This window comes from Mastigoproctus giganteus, chromosome 13, assembly GCF_048544385.1.
Source record: "Mastigoproctus giganteus isolate SK-2022 chromosome 13, ASM4854438v1, whole genome shotgun sequence".
Lineage (NCBI taxonomy): Eukaryota > Metazoa > Arthropoda > Arachnida > Uropygi > Thelyphonidae > Mastigoproctus > Mastigoproctus giganteus.
In genome coordinates, this window is record NC_143587.1 from 12,402,987 (window position 1) to 12,427,584 (window position 24,598).

At 36.3% G+C, this 24,598-nt stretch overlaps 1 protein-coding gene across 1 annotated transcript in view; it reads right to left on the reverse strand.

Moving 5' to 3' along the window:
* Window positions 1-24,598, reverse strand: part of LOC150075769 (apoptosis-inducing factor 3-like) — a 217,772-nt gene that overhangs the window by 187,705 nt on the left and 5,469 nt on the right. Inside the window, exons 2-4 of the mRNA XM_090387198.1 lie at window positions 12,805-12,850; window positions 5,738-5,834; window positions 2,952-3,064 (exon numbers count right to left, since the gene is read on the reverse strand). Coding sequence (XP_090243324.1) covers window positions 2,952-3,064; window positions 5,738-5,834; window positions 12,805-12,847 — 253 coding nt within the window. The 5' untranslated portion in view covers window positions 12,848-12,850. The remainder of the gene's footprint in view (window positions 1-2,951; window positions 3,065-5,737; window positions 5,835-12,804; window positions 12,851-24,598) is intronic.

Below are 24,598 nucleotides of genomic sequence, written 5' to 3' on the forward strand. Positions count from 1 at the left end.
GGTAGTGCCTACTATGTAATGTCCTCGAGATGACTAATAAAATTAAACTATTTATGTTGCTTATGTAGGAATTACTTTAGCTATAATGTAGTTAGTGTTTATATTGTTATGCCATTTGTTAATGCAATAGAAATAGCTTTGTGAAGGTTAATAGCAATAAAATAAATCTGAAAATCCATTTTCCAACAGTTTAGTTTTGAATTCTATAAGTGTTTCTATGATATATTTATCATTATTACATATTTTAATCAATCTAATGCCACCAATAGTTAACTACATAATTGCCATTGTAATGTGTTATATACCTTTTATATTTTATTAATAATAATATGTATTATTCCAGGGATTGGCCTTGTGGGCCAGCATCGGCTTTAGTAGCCCTTATAAGTTATTTTTTGGCCGTAATAGCTTATTGTCAGCCGTATACTGTAGTGTTCATATACACGTTCAGTTTCTGGATAGTAATTATTTCATCTACTATAATAACTATATATATATATATATATATATATATATATATATATATATATATATATATATATATAAAAGTAAATTAGAATGATAATTAAAAAAAATAATAAAAATAATGGCAAGACAGAAGAACAAAAATAGTCAAAATTAAACATAACAATCAAACCAACAGGGAGGGAAGAGAAGGGTAACAAGAGTAAAAATATTGCAGCAGAAAGTCTCCAAGATAATTTAGAAATTCTAAATACAAAGATAATAATCAATTAAATTTTGAAAGCCAATTAAATAAAAATTTAACAGCACCCCTTCTGATGGGCACCAAGTCCAAATTTATGTGAAATATCACCAGCAGAGAAGTAAACGAACTACAATAAAATAAAACAAAAATAAACCAAAAATAGACTGACCATTATGCCCCATCTCAACAGAGGACCACAAGGCCAATAATGGTTAGTTGTTGTTATTGTTGTTATTTGGTTTTTAGGAGCATTAGCAACTAAGGCCATATTGCTCCAGGGATATGCGGTGGTCATTATCTGACCTTTCCGCATCCTCTGTATTTGGTGGTGATGGGCTCGAACCCTGGTCTAATCAAGAAGCGTGTGCTATGCAGTGCTGCTCGAAGGAGCAGCAGTGCGTAGCACACCTGGCTACGAAGACGCCCCAATAATGGTTAGGGAATTGCTGCATTTCGATCACTAGACAAATCACCGCAAAGACAGTTCTCTACTGGTGATATTTCACATAAATTTGGACTTGGTGCCCATCAGAGGGGGTGCTGTTAAATTTTTATTTAATTGGCTTTCAAAACTTAATTGATAATTATCTTTGTATTTAGAATTTCTAAATTATCTTGGAGAGTTTCTGCTGCAATATTTTTACTCTTGTTACCCTTCCTCTTCCCTCCCTGTTGGTTTGATCATTATGTTTAATTTTGACTATTTTTGCTCTTCTGTCTTGCCATGCTACTGGCATTCTTATTTTTATTATTTTTTTTAATTATTTTAATTTACTTTTATATTTCAAGCATCATGTAGAGGAATATGCTGTTTGCTGCCTCTGATGTTTACGTTGCCTTTTTATTTTTATTATGAAAGATTCAGTTTTCAATTATTTCAAACATTATTCAAATATAGGTATAAGTATATCACATGACAGTAGTGGGCAGATTTGCTAACGCTGCACCTGTGCTGCCATCCATAGTTCATTGTTCGTCTATATAATCTGGTTAAGATTACTTTTGTCAGTGGTGTAGCTTTGCATTGGAGTGCTTGTATCTGTCCTATTTTTAATTTTTGCTGCATTAGGACCACTGCTATTCAAGTCTTCTGCATTGGCGGTTAGATCTGGGGATCGGGTGGCAGACTGATCCTTCGATTGACTCGCCTTTGCGGCGATTTGTCTAGCAATCAAAATGCAGCGATTCCCTGACCATTATTGGCCTTGTGGTTTTCTGTTGAGATGGGGCGTAATGGTCAGTCTATTTTTGGTTTATTTTATTTTAGTTCGTTTACTTCTCTGCTGGTGATATTTCACATAAATTTGGACTTTGTGCCCGTCAGAGGGGGTGCCATTAAATTTTTATTTAATTGGCTTTCAAAATTTAATTGATTATTATCTTTGTATTTAGAATTTCTAAATTATCTTGGAGTTTCTGCTGCAATATTTTTACTCTTGTTACCCTTCTCTTCCCTCCCTGTTGGTTTGATCGTTATGTTTAATTTTGACTATTTTCGTTCTTCTGTCTTGCCATGCTACTGGCATTATCTTTATTTTATTATCATTCTAATTTACTTTTAGATTTCAAGCATCATGTAGAGGAATATGCTATTTGCTGCCTCGGATGTTTGCTTTACCTTTTTATTTTTATTTTGAAAGATTCAGTTTTCAATTATTTCAAACATTATTCAAATATAAGCAAGCGCGCACGTGTGCACACACTTCATTATTTCTTATTTTCTATTTCTACAACAAATTAACCTTATTTATATACACACAACACGTTGAAGCCACTGATCATGTTAATAAAATAAATTATTTTAATTAGATTTTGATTTTATATCTTCCATTATAGCATAGCATTGATGCTAGTGATGAAAGAACATCAAATAGCAATTTAAAAAAAAAAAAAAAAAAAATCTATGAATAGTTAGTGATCCAACCCATGCAGCACTTGTTTTACACTGTTTTAACATTGTTTTGCATTTACTTTTTTCACTTATAAATTTTTCTGTAATTTTCTGTATTCTTTGGAAATACAGCACATCTGTCATATCAGTAATAAGTTTAATAACTGAAGAGGAATTTACCTTTTTTTCACTCACAAAAATTCTAAAATCTTTTATTTAGAAAAGACAGCTCTATCCATAATTATTTGCATGTATTAAATTAATACGCAAAACATGTTAATTAAAAATGGATAACATAATCACTGAATGTTTAGAAAATTTAAGTTGAAGATGTTTGTTCGCAATCCTTACCTTTAATTAAAGGTGCACCATAATGAGTGCATTTTGTTCCTAATGCTGAAATCTGACCTTTATCCTTTATCAATAGAACAGATCCATTATCTCCTAGATCAACAACTTGCATACTGAAAAAAATAAAAATAAATAAAGTCCTACTCACCTTCAGGCACATATGATCATAATTTTTCATGAACAACTGTACTGCTTGCTATTTCTAGCTGAACTGTGAAATTTAAGAACAAACCAAGCTGTATGACATAGAAACTGTGTAGCTGAATTGTGCACATGGTGTGGTGTGACCTTGGTGGTCAGTCAAGTTTATGCCTGTTCAGTTTTGCCCATGTAACAATGGAAATGACATGCAAGAAACAAAAAAAGTGTGCTGTTCTCAACTTTTTGTTTCCAACTCAAGAAAACATCAGCTGAAGTATATGAAATGTTAAAATAAAAGAGGCTTATGGCAGATCTATGCTTCCATATAGCACGGCTCGCATGTGGTTTAAAATGGCTAAAGCTGGATGCGATTCAATCACATAAAATCAGTGGTCCTGGAACTCCAACCACTGCTGTCACCACAGAAACCATAAACTGCTTCTGTAATCACAAGGGAAGATCACTGTATAACAGTAAGGCAACTGGCAGAGATGTTGAGAATATCAGTAGGAAGCAAACATGGTATTCTCCATGACCATTTGCACAAACATGGTATGTTTGTGCAAATGGTCATGGAGAATACCATGCTGAGTTCCAAGGCTACTCACACTTAGAAACAGCAAATTCACACTGAGGTTTGTCAGGAGCTGGAACAGATGGTTACTGAAGATGGTGAGGTTCTGTGCAAGGTGATAATGGCAAATGATACATGGCAACAACTCACTGGCTAAAAGAAAATTTTCTACAATCTACTCTAAACCTCTTCCCCTGTAATTTAAATTTATAGCTCCTAGTTCTGGAATTCTTTATAGTAGTGAAAATTTCACCTTCAAGCATTTTAACAAGTCCTCTCAGAGTCTTACAAACCTCAATTAGGTCCCCTTCTAAGGAGCCCAGTCGCCAAGCTCTGTATCTCACATAATCAAAGTCTTTCCTCGTATGGTTGTCCTTTTGCCGATCTCACCATGTGAGCTGCTCATCTTTGAATCTTTCAAGAAGCTCAATGCCCGTTTTTAAATGAGATCCCCATACTTGTACACAGTATTCCAAATGCTGCATTGATTATGATCCCACTGTATGTAAGAGATCTCTACAAGATTTTGTTCAATAAAACATTGATAAGACACCATTACCATTGGGCTTTCCTGGTCCCTATTTACACTGCTCAATACGTGTTCAGACTCAGGATCTCAACCAGCTGGGCCAAGTAACTAGAACACAGAGGCCAGCTGAAACTGTGAACATTAAAACTGACAAAGAACTTTCCTCACAGTCAGGAAAGTTAGACTGGAGAAAGTATAGTTTCAAAGAAAGGAAGTCAGAGTTCTGAGTGATTAGTGGAGTTTAGAGAACAATAGAGGCAAAAGATGAATTTGAGAGAACAGGATAAAGAGATTTTAATCCAAAGATGATCAAAAAGTTACAAATTATGAAATCTCTGACATGGAATATTGGCACAGCCAATGTGCAAATATCACCTTTGAAGCAAAAGGGAAAACAGGATGATTAGTAGATGAGGAAACTGATAACTGAGCCTCTGTCAGAAATAATAAGCGAAGCTTGGAAGATTGTAGGTGGAAATAGAAATCATTGAGATTGGAACTGAGACATGTACATTTGTTAAATGAATGAGGAAGGTTTTGAGTGGTTTAGATCTTTTTACAGATTATTTTGTTCTATTAGTTCAACTATTCATGATGTATTCAGTAACTAAAGTAAAAGTGGAAGGAGGAACATGTTGTGTGAATTAAATCTTTGGGTAGGATGTAAATGCAGCAAAATATACCCAGCTCCTGACATAACATGGCCTGAACAATCCCCGTCTTCACCTGTCATACACGCTACTTGGAATTTCTCTAGTCACTAGCTGGCAGAGTAGAGGAAGTAAGATTATGTAGTAGCTGGTCCAGATACTTCCCAGAGAGTTATCAACAGGTTCAGTCTGGTGGACTATCTAGCAGACCACCTGTGAACACTGTTTTAGAGCTGTACTAAACAAAATGGTGGTACTGCATTGGATGATGAGAGTTTGGTGACAAAGAAGGGGCACCATTCCTCTGTGTAGTGTGGATGTGACACCTCAACCACTGCATACACTTGCTCTCGCCTGAGTGGTCACTTCCAGTACAAGTACTGTAGATGAAGTGTTTCCTGGGCATGGAGGGAGGGTATATCCAGAGTTATTAACAGTCCCACCATTCTGAAGGTGAAAGCAGAGGATTTGGTTGCCACAGAACAACCAGATTTTAACAAAATTCTGGTCCACCTGGCTCACAAGTGGGACCTGAATATCAGTCCATCAGTGTTTTAGACTCCTTCCCCACAGGTAGCATGCCCTACTTAGAAGAATATCTGCAACAAGCCTCGGGGACTTCTGGCAGGAAGCCTATGCAGAAGATGGCTACCAAAAGTTTCCAACATGTTTTAATATATTTTATGTTTACATATACTCAGTTTTACTTTTACACAGAATTTTAGAACTTTATTATTTACGCTTTTATTATATTCGGTGTGTTATTTTATACTGAAAGTTTATCATTTAGTTTGTGTTAAAAGAACTTTACTATGTAATAATTTAATTGCATTAAAATTACTTAATTATAACTGATTCATTATAATACTAGGGAAGTATATGAAAAGCATACCTGCCATTCTTCAGTTCTTCTTCTTTACATACAACAGTCTCAATTATATCATTATCTAGCACATTTGTAGATGAATTAGGTGACTCTTTTAGTCCAGCTGTACATATGTAAAATGTTTCATTAATTTATAAAAAAAAAAAAAAAAAACCTAGGATTTCATTGTATTTTAGCCAATTTAAGAACTCCTAAAATTTAATACAACAAAATACACAAAACAATACAATATGAAAATTCTATGTCCTATGCCTTGAAAATGGACCTTATTAAGAATGTTTTAACTTGATTTTATTTAAGTGCTTCTATAAATAATAGGATACACAGTGTTTTGTTTCAATCAAAACCAGAACAGCAAGTGTAATAAATTGTTTGTGAATGATACAAATATTTTTTTTTTTTAAATGGAAATCTATTTTGTCTTCTCTCACACAGGTATGTAATACAAAAGGTAACCATTAACAGAAAATACCTGACTTTATAATAAATTAAATGCATATCAGCATTTAGTTTATTATAAAGAAATGATTTTTTTTATAATAAACCCATTGAGGTTTCTGTATAAGCACTGAGTACTGATATCCACTGAAGAAGTTGAATATATTTCCATCAGAAACATCTGAGGAATTTTTTTTCTAGGTTTCCTTTGGCCTTTAATCCCAGAATGAGAAATGCTGATATATAAAGTATATAAAAAAAACAAACAATCAACTAAAGTGGCATTGATATGAATTTTAGTATTCCTTCATTATGCTGTATGACAATAAAAGATCAGCTCTTTCACTCTAAAATCATCTCTTTAAAAATCACCCTACTGGGCATAAAAAGTATGCCATTCCCACTTATATAATTGGGGGGCAGTCAACTTTATTGAAATTATATATATATATATATAATATATATATATATTTTTTTTTTTTTAAATAAGAATTATTATTATTTTTTTAAATTGCATTATTCTTTCTTGTTTCAAAAAGATACATAATGATGTTACAAAATATGTGACTACTTGTGTAATTTGGTGCACTCCGTGTTTGAATGATTTTTTGGTATGCCTGTCTAGGGGCTACTCTGGAACTGCTGCTAATGTTTATAAATCATCTCCAGACAAGATGAGTATTTTAGCACATAGGAAGTCTTTTTTTTTTTTTTTTCCCCAAGGAATAAAAAAAATAATAATAATACATTAAGTTGGCCACTGTCTTTCTGGTAGTTGATTTTCAACCTTCTTCAGCCCTCTTAACATGATTGGAGATGACTAGCTAGGTGGATACCCTTTCTAACATCAACCATTAAATTAGAAAATTATCATTAGGAAAGAAAAGTAGCTGTAATAAGTAAAATTTGCTTTGAAAAAAAAAAAATGCTTCACCAAGCAGAAACAGTTAATAAATGCAACTGTTTTCATCAAGAAGGTATATACAATGTTATAATCTAAGCTATCCATGATATAATTTTTTTTTGTCATCCAGTTGTTGTATATATTAAAATTTAAATTTGTTCTGGATAAAACAGTAAAAAAACTTTATGCACATATTCCAGTTAAAATATCAAATCATTCTGGGAAAAAGGTAAAACTAAGGGAGCTTTTATTATCTGGTAAAAAGAAAACCCATTACAATGGCAATCAAGTTTACAACCAGCAATTGAATATAAATCTTTAAAAATCTATAAAATCTGTAGATTTATTTGGATGACAATTTTCTACAAAAGCATGTTGGAGAAGCAATAGGAGAGAGAGATACTCTTCACAAAATTATCAGTAGTGATTATTTATGCATTAAGAATCTGCAGATAAAAGAACCACTAGGTGGCAGAGATCACAATGTATTTATGTGGGATTTACTTAAAAGATGTAACTACTATCAAGAGTAAAGGGAAGGTAATTTACTTTCGAAAAGTGATTTCAGACAATTTTTTTAATTCTATACAGTGATGATGTTACCATCAGCAAATTCTAGATGCGAAGATATTCAAGGAAATCATAGAAGCTACTAGGATTTTCAGACCAAAAAAGGGACTTGGGCGTGGTTGTGCAGGCAGATATGAAGTTCTCTGAGCAGTGCAGACGGGCTGCAAGAGTAGCTCATGGAGTATTGTCAATGATATACAGGAATTTTTCCAGCAGGGATAAGGAGGTGATTATTCCATTGTATAAGGCAATGGAATAATCACCAGGCCAGGAATAATGGGTCAGGCCACACCTAGAGTACTGTATACAGGTCTGGAGGCCTCATTTCAAGAAGGATGTAGAGCTGCTGGAACAAGTACAGAGAAGGGCAACAAGATTAGTGAATGGAACAAAGGGGTGCTCTTACGAAGAAAGGCTTAAGTTTTGCAAATTACAGTGTCTGGAGACTAGGCACCAGCGAGGTGATCTGATAGAGGTGTATAAAGCCTTGAATGGTTTGAGCATGCTCAATGCTGATGGGATTCTTCCTCTAGCTCAGAAAAATCACCTGAGAAGGCATAAATTCAAATTGAGGAAAGACAGATGTAGGATAGACGTGAGGAAATTTGCCTTTAGCCAGTGGGTGGTTGGTTGGTGGAACAGACTTCCATCCCTTGTGGTGGAGGTTGATAGCCTAAATAAGTTTAAGGCTCAGCTGGACAGGTATTTGGAACGAACAGAGGGGTGAAGTGGAAGTGGGTTTTTTTTTTTTTTTTTGGCTGATGCTGCATAAGCTTGCTTTCTTACATCAAATGCCTCTACTAATGCTAATGCTAAAAAGAAATACTCTTCAAGGTACAGGCCTAATTGGATAACAGATGAATTGATGAAACTCATGGCAGAGAAGAAAAGTGCATGGGATTCACATCAATTATCAGGCAATACAGAAGCCTATGGTAGATATAAACTAGTCTGTAATCAAGTCACAAAGGAGGTCAGGCAAGTTAAAGCAGATTATGAGAAATGTTTTGCAAGGATACAAAGAAAAACAATAAAAGACCTTTACTTATGCAAACACTAGAAGGAAGTGAATGAATCGCATTGGTCCTCTTGATAGAGATAGTTAAACTGTTCATGATCCTGCTCAAGTTACTGAGAAACTAAATACATATTTGTCATCTACATTTGCACATGAGAAATTCTTTAGGAAAATGAATGCCACTAGTTTATTGAACTCTAACAGAGAGCTAAATGATTTTTAAATAAGTGAGAGAGTAAATAAATAAGTAGAAGAGAAATTGTTGAAGTTAAACATAAGAAAGGCAACTGGGGTGGATGGGATCTGTCCAGTTATATTAAGGAATCCAGCAAAGGAAGTAAGCAAACCCTTAGTCATAATTATGAGAGTATCAGATTCAGGGGAGGTCCCCGTGTACTGGAGATGTGCAAATATATCTTCAATTAAGAGGAATCAAAGAGTGATGCGAGCAATTACAGACCTGTTGAACTTAACTTCTGTTACAGGGAAAATAATGGAGTCACTGGTTAGAGAAATAATTTAGGAAAATCTAGACAGGAGTCAGTTATACTTCAGTCACAGCATGGGTTTGTTAAGGGAAAATCCTGTCTTATACTAATTTGATTAGATATTATGATGCAGTCACAAAGGAATTGGGGGCAAAAAATAATTTTAATATCACATACTTAGATTTCAGAAAAGCTTTTGATACCGCTGCACATAAAAGACTGCTGTACAAATTGGAGCAGTGTGGCATTAAGGGCAAGTTGCTGCTATGGATATAAGGCTGGCTGAGTGGGAGAAGACAGAGTGGTTATAAATGGGAACTGCTTTTCATGGAGTTATGTTATTAGTAAAGACTCTAGGGTCTCGTGCTGGACCCTTTGTTGTTTTCTGTATTTATTAATGATACTGATGAAGGTATATCAAGCTTAGTGTTTAAGTTTGTGGATAATACAAAGGTTGTCAGGGTGGTTAATGACAATTATAACGGTATGCTACTATGACAAGACTAGAAAAATTAGGCAGATGGACTGAGAAATGGCAACAAATTTAACATTGACAAATGCAAATTACTGCGTATGGGTAGCATTAATCATAGAGTAATTAGCATTAGCAGAGGCATTTGATGCCAGAAAGCAAGCTTATGCAGCATCAGCCAAAAAAAAAAAAAAATAAAATAAAAAATAAAAATAAATAAATAAAAAATAACCACTTCCACTTCACCCCTCTGTTCATTCGAAATACCTGTCCAGCTGAGCCTTAAACTTATTTAGGCTATCAACTTCCACGACAAGGGATGGAAGTCTGTTCCACCACCCGCTGGCTAAAGGCAAATTTCCTCACGTCTATCTTACATCTGTCTTTCCTCAATTTGAATTTATGCCCTCTCAGGTGATTATTCTGAGCAAGAGGAAGAATCCCATCAGCATTGAGCATGCTCAAACCATTCAAGGCTTTATACACCTCAATCAGATCACCTCGCTGGTGCCTAGTCTCCAGACACTGTAATTTGCAAAACTTAAGCCTTTCTTCGTAAGAGCACCCCTTTGTTCCATTCACCAATCTTGTTGCCCTCCTCTGTACTCATTCCAGCATCCCTACATCCTTCTTGAAATGAGGCCTCCAGACCTGTATACAGTACTCTAGGTGTGGCCTGACCATTGCCTTATACAAGGGAATAATCATCTCCTTATCCCTGCTAGAAAAATTCCTATATATCATCGACAATACACCATGAGCTACTCTTGCAGCCCATCTGCACTGCTCAGAAAATTTCATATCTGCCTGCACAATTACCCCCAGGTCCCTTTCATTCTCTACTACTGTCAGTGTAGTACCACAGAGTTGATACGTTGCTCTGGGGTTGCTGTTTCCCATATGTAGTACTTTACATTTGTCAATGTTAAACTTCATTTGCCACCTCTCAGCCCATCTGCTCAACCTTTCCAGATCCTGTTGCAGTAGCATAGTGTCAATAGTAATGTAGCAACTGTGTGTATTACTAAACTCATAGTAGTATAAAATTATAAAAAGACAAGGGGGTAATTGTGCAGTCAGATATGAAGTTCTCTCAGCAATGGAAAAAGGCTGCCAGGACAGCTCATGGGGTTTTGTCAATGATATACAAGAATTTTGGTAGCAGGGATAAGGAGGTGATTATCCTGTTGTATAAGACAATGGTCAGACCACATCTTGAGTACTGCATACAGGTCTGGAGGTGTCATTTAAGAAGGATATAGAGTTCTTCCAAAGGATACAGAGAAGAGCAACATGATTGGTGATATAAAAAAGAGGGGTGCTCTCACCAAGAAAGGCTTTAGTAATGCAAATTGCAACATTTGGGCACCTGCAAAGTGATCTGAGGTTTTTAACACTTTGAATGGATTGCACAAGCTGAATGCTGATGGTACTTTTCCTCTTGCTAAGACTACACATATGAGAGGACATAAATTTAAATTGAGGAGGGCTGGCTGCAGAATAGATATTCAGCAGGTAGTTGAGTGTTGTTGTTGTGGAAGTGGGATGGGTTGAATAAATTCAAGGAAGAACTAGGCAGTTTATTGGAGAGGTTGACTAGTGAAATGGGAACGGGTTTTTTTTTGGTTGATGCTGTATAAGTTTGCTTTCTGGCATCATTTGCCACTACTAATACTAAATTTTTTTTAAAAATCAAAATAATGAATTCTGCACCAAAATTAGAATGATGGCACCTAAGCAGTGTTCAATCCAGGGGTGAGTTTCACCCCTGGTAGAATCCCCCCCCCGTGAAAAATAGTAATTTGTATTTTATAAAACACAAATTCAATAAATTTATGTCAAATAAACACAACACCAAAAATCACAATTAAGTGTGGTACTTGTTAAGTGGTACAAAGCAAAAATAAATCACTAAAATTAAAAAAACACAATTTTCAAAATAATTAAACGGACAATATTTCTGGCTGCACAATTGTAACTAAAAGCCATTATTTCTCAAGTGTCCGCATTTTCGTTTTATGGTTTTTAGGTTCCCTTTATTTTCACACGAACCATCTCTTAATAGTGTTTCACACAAACTTGCAACTAATTTTTTGCTTGTATATCACAAACAAGATCGCAGATGACAGATGCTATTGTAATTATGAAGTGTCCTGTGGCTTTCAGGGGAAAGGCTAAATGTCTAGGCAGAGAGGGGGTCTACTGAAACCACTAATTCATTCGTCGGCAGTTTCGCTTTATAGTTTTCACATTCCCTTTATTTGTTTTTTTACACAGCAAGAGTCTACTTGGGGCTAATTCTTCCTTTGTATACCGCAAACAAGATGGTTTGGTCGCAGTACAAACAATACATTTTATAACCTTTTTTATTATATATGCATCTGTATCGCAAGATTGCATGAAGATAAGCTTAGAGGGCTGGAATGAGTTATCAGAAAAATTAATAAATGAAGTTATTGATACACACACAAAGAAAAAGCAAAGAAGAATAAGATTATTACAATACAATACCTACATATTTGATTATAATTTGTATAATTTTTTTTTTTTTTCTTTTTTTTGTGAATTTTAATTGGTGATTTTCATATTATTAAATTGTGATTATTGTCAGTAATGTGGTTTTTGTGAACTCACTATTAGTATTTAGATGTTAAATAATAAATATTTCCTTTTGTTTCCTATTTTGTTTTCTCATACTCTCTTATTATAACATTCATAAATATAAATATACAGGTTTGTTTGTAACATATACTACATGTTGTAAATGTTAAATAATAAAAAAATACGCACATATACTACATGTACCCCCCCCAAAGTTCACATTCTTCCCCTGGTGCATGTACCCCCTGAAATTTACATTATCCCCCAGTGCAAATGCTCTTGATTCAGCACTGCACCTAAGAGTCCCACAAGTAGCAAAAAGGAGTCAAAATTCCCCACCATGTTTTCTACAAAAAAAGAAAATTATTTTTAATAAAAAGTGGTCATTTTGATTAATGATAAATTGTGATTAACAAAGCAGAAATTCTGCTGGCTGTATACTACATTAAAGTTGGCAGCTAGTAGAATTTAATTACACTACACTCAATTTAATAATGTATTCACAGCTTTTGATTAAGTATTTGGATTTTTTACAATATTTATTATAAAGGAAAAGATTATTGAAAATGTTCATGTACTTACCAGACACCTTGTATTCTTTCTTTCGTGAGGATACTGCACCCATGATCTAAAATTGGTAAAAACATGGATTCATTCAATTGATCATAGTGATCTGAGAATTTTTCAAGTCATTATGATCTGAGAATTTTTCAAAATTCTGAAATTTACTTTGGTGTGAATATTTATCAAAATAGAAATATGAATTCCATAGAAGAAATTAAATAAGGTAAAATATACATAATCTCAATACAATATATTACATCTTATATAGAACAGAGAAAATGCCTGCAATCACGATCTAAATATAAATAATTTGATAGGAAATATCTAAGAACTTTTCCTCCAATAACCACATGTTATTGTAACTAGGTATTCTGTGCTCAGGAAACAAAAACAAAATTTTTAGACACCCCTATACACCATAAATAAACATTAAAAATTAACAAACAAATAAATAAATAATGAAACAGTGCAGCAGGTATGTCCCACTTGCTCATTTTGTGACATTATTTTTAAATGTTCTATGCTGTTGCACCCTGGTTTTGATACACTTGGAGCAAGTGCCTCACTCTAATAACAGCTCTAATTTTGGGTTAACAGCAAATGGCACAACTAACCATTACTCTTTTAGAAAGTTTGAATATTGTCCCAAATATGTCCTGTTACAGGTGAGCATTACTGTGATCTCCTCTAATGGAGATCACAATAATGAATCCTCTATTATTGCATAATTCCTGTCCTTAAAGAAAGAAATATGTTTTGTTTTGTTTTTTTTTATGAAAACCCCAAACACGAGAGGTATTAGAACCTATAGTACTTAGTACCATGCTTGGGTTGGAGGTTGAGAAGATGAAAAAAGATATTTGTTGACAAACCTGAACTTCTGTAGACTATAATTTTCAGGAAATACATATGAAGGAAGGTTGTTCCATAAAACAGCAGTTGAATGAATAAATGAGGAAGATGAAAAGCTGGTTCTGTGAGTTTGAAGTTGGACAGTAAATAGACGTTGGCTGGTGGCGGCACGTGTTCGGACTGTTTTGAAAGAGAGCGTATGAATTATAGAAGCAATTCAGAAGAACAGTGCCAGTGGAAGTATCTGTAGAAAAGGCATGCAGCAGAAACAATACATCTATGAGACAGCGAGTCCAGAGAGAGACTGTTAGAGATGAGTCATTAATTAACCTGAATCGAATCTAGAAGCCTGAGAGAGGTTTTGAGGGCACCACCCCATAGACCTGTTAGTTTAACTTCTGTTCCTGGAAAATTAATGGAGGCACTGGTTAAAGGAGCACTGCAGGATCATCTAGACAAGACTTCAGTTATAGCTCAGACACAGCATGGATTTGTTAAGGGGAAGTCTTGCCTGACCAATTTGATTGGATACTATGATGCAGTCACAAAAGAACTGGATGCAGGGAATAAGTATTCTGTGCTCAGGAAACAAAAACAAAATTTTTAGACACCCCTATACACCATAATAACTTTGATATTATATACTTGGATCTTAGAAAGGCTTTTGATACTGTTGCACATGGAAGACTGCTGCTTAAATTGGAGCAGTGTGGCATTGGAGGCAAATTGCTGCTATGGATAAAGGGGTGGTGAGGGGGAGAAGACAGAGTGGTAATCAATGGACACTGCTCATCGTGGACTAATGTTATTAGTGGAGTCCCTCAGGGTTCAGTATTGGGTCCATTATTGTTTTCTGTATTTATAAATGATATTGATGATGGTATACCAAGCTTAATGTCCAAGTTTGCAGATGATACGAAGGCTGGCAGGGTTGTCAAGGACACTACTGACACTATGCTACTGCAACAGGATCTGGAAAGGTTGAGCAGATGGGCTGAGAGGTGGCAAATGAAGTTTAACATTGACAAATGTAAAGTACTACATATGGGAAACAGCAACCCCAGAGCAACGTATCAACTCTGTGGTACTACACTGACAGTGGTAGAGAATGAAAGGGACCTGGGGGTGGTTGTCCAGGCAGATATGTAGTTTTCTGAGCAGTGCAGACAGGCTGCAAGAGTAGCTCATGGTGTATTGTCAATGATATATAGGAATTTTTCTAGCAGGGATAAGGAGGAGATTATTCCCTTGTATAAGGCAATGGTCAGACCGCATTTCAAGAAGGATGTAGAGATGCTGGAACGAGTACAGAGAAGGGCAACAAGATTAGTGAATGGAACAAAGGGGTGCTCTTATGAAGAAAGGCTTACGTTTTGCAAATTACAGTGTCTGGAGACTAGGCACCGGCGAGGGGATCTGATAGAGGTGTATAAAGCCTTGAATGGTTTGAGCATGCTCAATGCTGATGGGATTCTTCCTCTTGCTCAGAATAATCACCTGAGAGTGCATAAATTCAAATTGAGGAAAGACAGATATAGGATAGACGTGAGGAAATTTGCCTTTAGCCAGCGGGTGGTTGGTTGCTGGAATAGACTTCCATCCCTTGTCGTGGAAGTTGGTAGCCTAAATAAGGCTCAGCTGGACAGGTATTTCGAACGAACAGAGGGGTGAAGTCGAAGTGGTTATTTTTTATTTATTTATTTATTTTTATTATTTATTTTTTTTTTTTTGGCTGATGCTGCATAAGCTTGCTTTCTTGCATCAAATACCTCTACTAATGCTAATAGGGCAGATTTGCAGTTTGTACACAGTGAACAGCTGTTTAGAAGAAAAGTAACGTTCTCGGCTTTACTTTTCTTCCAAACAGCTGTTCATTTCCAAGTTTTTTAGATGCAGAGGAAGCAATATTTGTAATGTGCTTGTGCCAAGACAGAATAGAAGTCAGTGTAATCTTCAAAAGAGATATATCATCTTGCCTAGAAATCGGAGTGTCACCAAAGATAAGCATAGGAGTAGAAAAATCCTTTTTGCAAGATATAAGACAAGACTGAGTTTTAGAAGGATTGAAATCAACTAAGTTGTCTTCGCCTCACTGGAGAATTACCTGGAGATTGGCATTTAAGGAATTGGTAACATTCGCAAAGTTGAAGCTGACTGAACAGGGCAAGGTTTCTCAAACTGGAAAGTGGAATGCAATGTGCTATCATCGGCAAAACTATGGATAGGGTTTCCAGTCAATGGAAGAAGGTAATTAATATACAAGAGGAAAAGAGTGGGGGAAAAAACTGAACCTTGGGAGACACCAGCATTAGTGGATAAGTTAGAAGACAGAGAGCTATCTATCATCACCCTCAGAGAACAGTCAAAGAGAGAGAGAAAACTGGATAACCAATTACAAAAAAAAAATTGGCAAACCATAAGATGGAAGCTTGTTTAGAAGACCTTTATGCTAAATACAATCACAAGCCTTTGAGATGTCAAGAGCAACTGCTTGTGTTTCTTTCCTCCACTCTTTTCCCTTGAATTTGTCCATAAATGGGTAACATAAGCCAGAATATCACCAGTGGATCGACACTGATAAAATCCATAGTGGCAATCGTTGATCAGATGGAAGGTTTCTAGGTAGTTTAAGAGTTGGCAGTTAATTGATTTCTCCATTACTTCAGAAAGATAGAAGTAATTGCAATGGGACAATAATTGGATGGGAGGGATTTGTCACCTTTTTAGGAACTGACTGGATATGAGCAAATTTCCAAGCAGAAGGAAAAACACCTTTGGAATAAGAAAGTGAAAAAAGGTGGCAAAGAACAGGAGTAAGTTCAGGAGCACAGGTTTTGAGATCAAGTGGAGAAATAGCATCAGGATCTGGAGCTTTCTTAGCATCAAGATTCGTCAAAATCCTTCTGACATCCTTTTGACGGAAGACCATGGGAGGTATTGAACAGAGCATGTTAGGAGGCATTTTACAAATATTATTAATACATGCGTTGGAAGAAAAATGAGATGCTAGCAAGTCAGCTTTATCCTTGGCTGAAGTGACAACAGAACCATCTGGTTTTGACAATGGTGGGAGCAGAATGGCAAAAGTTGCCGCCAATAGCTTTGGCAAGAGGCCAGAATGCTCAGCTACCGTTAGGGCAAGAAGCAAGTTTTCTACTCTTAGCCTGTTCAAAATCTAGTTCAGACTGATTAATAACTGCTTTACAATTGTTGCGAGCTTTGGTGTAGGCAGAATATGAAACTGAAGAATTGGAAACAAGCTAATTACGATATGCAACGTTCTTCTCTTAAACAGCCTTAGCACATTTATTGGAAAACCAAGGTTTAGATAAAAGGACAAGATTTTAAAGTGGAGTGTGGAATAAAGGATTCCATTCCTACAAGAATAATTTCACTGACATGACCTGAGCAAACGTTGACATCAGAAGTTTTGAAACAGTAATCCGACCGAGGAAAGGAAGAAAGAAATCTCGCAGGTCATCCCATTTTGCTTTCTTGTAATGCCAACCAACATGATTTTTGGAATAGCCAATGCGATAAAGGCTCCACTGGAGAAGAAACAATCACCAAGTTGTGATCTGAGGTGCCTAAAGGACCACTCATTTCAACTATGTACTTAGAAGGGTTGTTTGTGAGAAAAAGATCAAGCGTGTTGGCTGCATGGTTAGGATTGTCTTGTATTCTTGTAGGTAAATGAACAATCTGTGCTAGGTCATTAGTAATTGCAAAATCCTTAGCATCTCGACCAGCTGGATCTGTGTGACTAGAAAATGGAAGCCAGCTGGAGTTGTGAACATTAAAATCACCAAGGAAAATTACCTCACTGTTAGGAATGTTGGACTGGAGAAAGTCAAGTTGCAAAGAGAGAGAGCAAGTCAAGTTGCAAGGAGAGAGAGCAAGTCAAGTTGCAAGGAGAGAGAGCAAGTCAAGTTGCAAGGAGAGAGAGCAAGTCAAGTTGCAAAGAGAGAGAGCAAGTCAAGTTGCAAAGAGAGAGAGCAAGTCAAGTTGCAAAGAGAGAGAGCAAGTCAAGTTGCAAAGAGAGAGAGCAAGTCAAGTTGCAAAGAGAGAGAGCAAGTCAAGTTGCAAAGAGAGCAAGAGAGAGAGAGAGAAAATCAAAGAGTTCTAAGTGATTAGTGGAATTTGGAGAACAGCAGAGACAACAGATGAATTTGGCAGAATGAGGTAGAGAGATTTTAAGCCAGAGAATATCAAAAGGATCGTTTACACAACTGTTGACTTTATGCAGGAAGAAACTCCACTACACATTACTCAGGCAAAATTTTCTCAGTATTTTGTAAATGCTTGGACACATTTCTGAATCTTGTGACTTCTAGTCAGTGGCCATACCAGATAGGGGCTAAAGCCTTTTCTCTATGATAAAAAAGTTATTTTTACTGCTATATGATAAAAGGTCAATGATTTTAAAACACTGCCTTAAATACACCTTTCCTCCCCTTTCAATAAATTCTGGGCCTGCCAGTGCTTCTAAGTTATGGTAGGAATATCTCAAGGACAAGATTTTCTCAGGAAAAATCAGTCTCTAGCTGAGCTGAATGAAAGCATCAAGAGGTATATTGCCAATATTCTCTATGACAAGCTTTTGTTAACAGTTGATAAAGCAGTACTCCACTTCCAGCATGTTTGAAGCACAAAAACTATCATACTAGACATAGTAGTGAGTGATTATTCCTTGTAAATGATGCATGGAAACAAGTTTATACAGCATGCATTAACCAAAAAAAAAAAACACTTGGATCACCTGTCCTCTAATAATTTGTTTAATCCTTTTAAAAATTTATCAAATTACCTCACTTCCACAACACCAGATAGAAGCCTGTTCCAATAATCAATGACTCTCTGGATTTTTGCTTTCAGCCAATTTAAAGTTATGTCACATTAAGTTGATATGCATTCTTGTTCATCTGAGAATGAGCAAGAATGCCTATCAGCATTTAATTTACTTAATTAAAGCCTGAAAAACTTAAATCAGGTCTCTTCACAGATACTTAGTTTCCAAACAATGTAATTTACAGAACTGAAGGCTTTCTTGGGAAGTGTACAGTTTTGTACCCCAGACTAACCTTGCTCTTCTCTGGACCCATTCCAACAGATTTATATCCTCCCAAGGCTTCCAGAAGTTTATGCAGTACTCAAAATACAGCCTAATCACTACCGTATACAAGAGGATATTCACCTCCTGTCAAACTGTACAATCACTCCTAGATGTTTTCCATTCTCCAGCAACCTTCAGTAGTACCACCCAAATGGTATGCTATTCTCGAATTACTATAGTACCTTGCATTTATCAATGTTAAACTTCAATTTACACTTCTGACCATCTGTCTAATTTCTCTAGATCTTGTTGATCAACCATTGAGTCATGAACAAACTTTAGTATTACACCCTAGATATGATCGTTATGCCACTACTACTACTATTAAGCAAACAGGTCTGTAATTACTCATGTCGCCTTTTGATCCCTTTTAATTCGCACTTCTCCAATCCATAGAAATCTCTGCTGAATGCAAGGATGCTCTCACAAATATGGCTAAAAAATATACCTTCTTTGCTGCCTCCCTTAATATAACTGGATAAATTCCATTCAGCCCAGGTGCCTTTTTTATGTCCATCATCAACAATTTCTCCTCCACTTTCCTCTCAGTTATCACAAAGTCATTTTGCTCCTCTTTAGAATTTGATAAACTCCTGGCATCCCTTTCTCTAAAGAATTCCTCATGTGTGATAGATTCAGAATATCTATTCAACTTGTTGAATCATATTGTCCCAATATGATTCAACTCCTGCCTTCTATTGTTAATATCAGCATAGAAGTCTTTGCTGTTTTCCTTTGCATTCATTGCCAGAGACATCTCATAATCTGCTTTAGCTTGCCTAAACCCTTTGTGACTTGATTACAGACTAATTTATATCTACCAAGGGTTTCTGTATCATCTGATAATTTATATGCATCCCATACAATTTTCTTCACTGCCACGTGTCTCGATAGTTCAACTGACATCAATTTAGATCTAAGCTTTGAACAGTATTTCTTTGTTGGTATAAAAAGCCTAGTAGCTTCTTTGATTACATCCCTGAATACTTCCCATTTAGAATTTGCTATTGGTGACATCATCAGTTGGTCCCACTGCACACAATTTGTAACCTGTCTGAGACCTCTGTATTCACCTTTATGAAAGCAAAAGCCTTTCCCTTTACCCTTGACAGTAGTTACGTCTTTAATTAAATTCCAAATTAGAACATTGTGACTGCTGTCATCCAGTAGGTCTTTTACTAGCAGATTCTTAATGCATGAAGAATCACTGCTGATAACAAGATCAAGAGTATTGCTTCCTCTTATTGCCTCTCTAATATGCTGCTGTAGAAAACAGTCATCCAAGAAATCCACAAAAGTCTTGCTAGTGTGTGGGTGACCAACTCACAAATTCCAGTCAACATCTGGAAAGTTAAAATACCCCACTTTGAGATATTTAGATTTGCCAGCCCACTCTATTTCCCTGTATAGCTGTTTTTGGTATACTCATCACAGTCATTAGGCCTATAACACACTCCTACTCTCAATTTTGTTTTCCCAGTGCTTATATCACACGAAAACTGACTCAAGCTTGCACTCGTCACCCAAGTCAACTGGATGCACTGCCTTGGGTTTTAATATTTTTCTTAACTGAGCTTAACTCACCTTTGTCTGCAGCTCTAGTTAAAATATTAACTGTGTATTCTCCCAAGCTAACAGTTTTCCAACCCACCAATCACTGCTTTAATAGTATCGGCAAATATTTTTGCACCCCTTCTATTCAAATTTATCCCATCTCTGAAAAAACATTCTCTCCTGTTAACAAGCACTGAAAAAAATTTCTACCTTGCACATTCTTTCCAGGGCTGAAGTCTCCCAGGGTTCAGTGTTGGGCCCATTGTTGTTTTCTGTATTTATCAATGATATTGATGAAGGTATATCATGTCTTAACGTTTAAGTCTGCAGATGATTCAAAGGTTGGCAGGATGCTTAATGATGATATGCTGCTGCAACAAGATCTAGAAAAATTTGGCAGATTGGGTGAAAAATGGTAATTGAAGTTTAACATTCATAAATGCAAAGTACTGTATACTGGTAGCAGTAATCACAGAGGAACACATCAACTGTGCAGAACTACACTCAGGTTAGCGGAAAAGAAAAAAAGAAGTGGGGGTAATTTTGCAGTCGGATATGAAGTTCTTTGACAGGATGACTTTCCCTTCACCAATCTGGTTGCCCTTCTCGGCACTTGTTCCAGCAGATCTACATCCTAAAGTGAGGCCCATATTGACTGGATGCACCGTGTTAGATTTAATATGCTTCTCAATTAAGACCATAACCCCTCCACCCCTGTCTATCCTTCCTGTATACACTGTACTCCCCATATTTAAATTCATTATCACTTACGTCTGAGTGACATTGTCTCTGCTATTCCTACAATGTCTGCATTTGATGACTTAATCAGTATTTCAAATACATTTACACTGCTCCTAGCATTAGTGTACATGCTTTTAGTTACCATTACACAGCACATGTATTCACAGGTTCCATGAGACCCACAACAGGGTTTGAAATTCCCAGTACCATGCTTTCCAGGCTGCTGCAGTTTCCAAAAGAAGCAGTGCAAGAATCACCTACACCTCTGCCTGCAGCTAGTTAATCTAATTGTTTATCCCAAGCTAGCAGTTTTCTGACCCATCTAGCACTGCTTCGATAGCATTAGCAAATATTTTTGCACCCCTTCTATTTAATTGTATCCCATTACTGTAAAAACAGTCTGTCCTGTTAACAAGCACAGACCACGCTGAGAAAAAGTTTACCCCATGAGCTATTGACTAACAAGGAACCCTTGTTATAAATGGAAACTAAATGATTTTGTGATAACTGAGTAGAATATGGCAGAAAAATTATTGGAGCTAAAAGGAAATAATGCACCTGGGGCTGACGGAATTGATCATCCTTGAATTCAAGAGAAATTCATGTGTATTGGAGATGCAAATGTCTCCCCTATTCATACAGTGGGGTTTAACAGGGAAATTGAGTAACTATAGACAGCTGTAATCTTGACTTGTGTTCCAGTGACAAGAACAATCAGTGAACAAAGAAATAATGCAGGATCATTTTGACAGGAATTCAGTTATGTGGAAACTACAGTATGGATTCATTGAGGGAAGATCTCTGACCAATCTGATCAGCTAGTATCATGTAGTCACAGAGGAAGCGGATCCACAATATAATTTAGACATCATAAACTTAGATTTTTATGAAGACAAGCTGCAAGGACAGCTCATGGTGTTTTTTTCAATTATATACAGGAATTTGGCTAGCAGGGATGAGGTTAATACCACCTTGTAAAACACGATGGTCATGCCACATTTTTCATTTCCTTATTTATTTTTTCCTTTGGGCCCTCCTTGGCAAGCCTAGGTGTTCCCAGGATTTGTCCTGCCAGAGACTTATGCAACCTACTGCCTGGCCCACCTCCAAATGGTGAAGGATTGGGCCCTTCCAAGGGCCCAATGGCAAAGAGGCCAGATGAACAGACAAAAACACCCCAACACTACATTATCATCTGGCCTTTACAGTCTGTATTACGTAGAGTTCTTAGAAAGTATACAGATAAGAGCAACAAGATTGATGAGGGGAAACATAGGGGTGCTCTTACAAAGAAAGGCTTCAGTTCTGCGAATTGCAGTTTCTGGAGACTAGGCACCTGTGGGGTAATCTGAGTGGCCTTGAATAGATTGAGTAAGGTGAATGTTTCTTCCTCTTGCTGAGACTACACACACAAGGTGGCATAAATTTAAGTAGAGGAAGGATGGTTGCAGAATAGATGTGTGAGAGTTTGCCTTCAGCCAGTGAGTGGTTGATCGTTGGAAAGAACTAGACAAATTCTTGGAGGGTATGGATGGGAGAAATGTGCTGTGTTTTTTTCTTTTTTTTTTTTTTTGGCTGATGCTATATAAGCTTGCATTTTTACATTATTTGCTCCTTCTACCCCTATGTGCCCAATTTCTACTCTACTTTCTTCTCAGTTATCCTGTTAGAGTCTAATAAACTTCTGGCCCTCCCTACCCTAAAGAATTCATCATGTGTGAATGTAGATAAATACCTGTTCAGTTTGTTATCAACTGAGCAGAACCATCAGCAGTTAAACCATCAATATCAAGTGGACCAATTTGATTCATTCCTTTCCTTCTAGTGTTTACATCAGTAAAGAAGTCTTTGCTGTTTTTCTTTGCATCCTTCACCAAAGATTTCTCATAATCTGCCGTTGCCTTGTCTAGATGATCCTGCTGTACTTCTTTAACCAGTGCCTCAATTAATTTCCCAGGAACAGAAGTTAAATTAACAGGTCTGTAATTACTTGTGTCACCCTCTGATCCTCTTTTATGAATTGGGGTCACATTTGCACATCTCCATTCCCCCAAGTCCAAGGAAGCTCTCATAATTATGGGTAAGGGATTGCTTACTTCCTTTACTGCCTCCTTTAATATAACTGGATAGATCCCATCCATCCCAGGTGCCTTTCTTATGTTTATCATCAACAATTTCTCCTCCACTTTCTCTGAGTTATTACAAAATCATTTAGCTCACTGCCAGAGTTTAATATACTTCTGGCATTCCCCCTCCCTCATGTGTAAATGTAGATGCAAAATAATCATTCAGTTTGTTAGCTACCTGAGCAGGATCATCAACAGTTGAACCATTGATATCAAGCAGAACCATCTGATTCATCCCTTTCCTTCTAAAATTTACATAAGTTAAAAACCCTTTGTTGTTTTTCTTTACATCCTTTGCCAAAGATTTCTAGTAATTTGCCTTTGCCTGCCTAACCTCCTTTGTAGTGGCAGCTCGTGATGCTTCCTAAAATTACATTTAATTGCCTTGGTTATAAGACATGTAGATATAACTGGTAATAATAATAAGCAAGTTAAAAATACTACAAAACATTATCTGGACACTTACCATTAACAGACTTGGGTAATCTCGAAATTTTATTTAAAAATAAAATCAATTCTTCGGTTTCTATTTGTTGAAAATAGATTAATAACATTTTCATTCAAGTTCAGTTCATTGTTCAAATCGGCACTGCTCACTCCACAGTTCCTTTGTCTCATTTTGTCACGTCTAAAAATGCATATTGGCAACCTGGCAAAATTTCACATACCTCCATAACTGAACTACTGGAACCAAATTGTGAAACTGTTCCACAGTTCCACCTATGATTAAACTTCAAAGTTGAAAATGATTTCATGTTTTTATTTGTTTATTATTGAAACAGTTACTGGAAATAGAGGATGGGTATATTATATGCGGGACCTGTTAATAAAAAAAATATTCATTGCATTGCACTGTTCTTCACAAAATTTCATAACTCCATTGACTGTATATTTATATTTAAAAAGCTGGGGATGCTGCAGTTCTGCAGTACCTACAAACAAGCCACCCCTGCTCTTTTGTAACTTGATTACAGACCAGCTTATATCTACCATAGGCTTCTGTGTCACCTGTTAATTTATATTATCAATCGATTGTCGATCAATTCGGCCCTAGAAAGATTACACAAGGATTTTTTTTCAGCCGGGTCTGTACTTGTTAACAGGAGAGACTGCTTCTACAGGGATGGGATACATTTAAATAGAAAGGGTGCAAGAATATTTGCTGATGCTATCGAGGCAGTGTTAGGTGGGTCGGAAAACTGCTAGCTTGGGGGGATACAAGGACTAATAGATTAACAGTAGCCACCGGCAGAGGTGAAAGTGATTCTTGTACTGCTTCTATTGGAATGAGCAGCAGCCTGGAAAACAAGATGCAGAATATTATAAAGACTGCTGGGAATCATTGTGGTACAAGTAAACACATGGTTAGTGTTAGGGTAGCTAAGAATAGGATCAGGTGCATGTATACTTGTGTGTACACCAATGC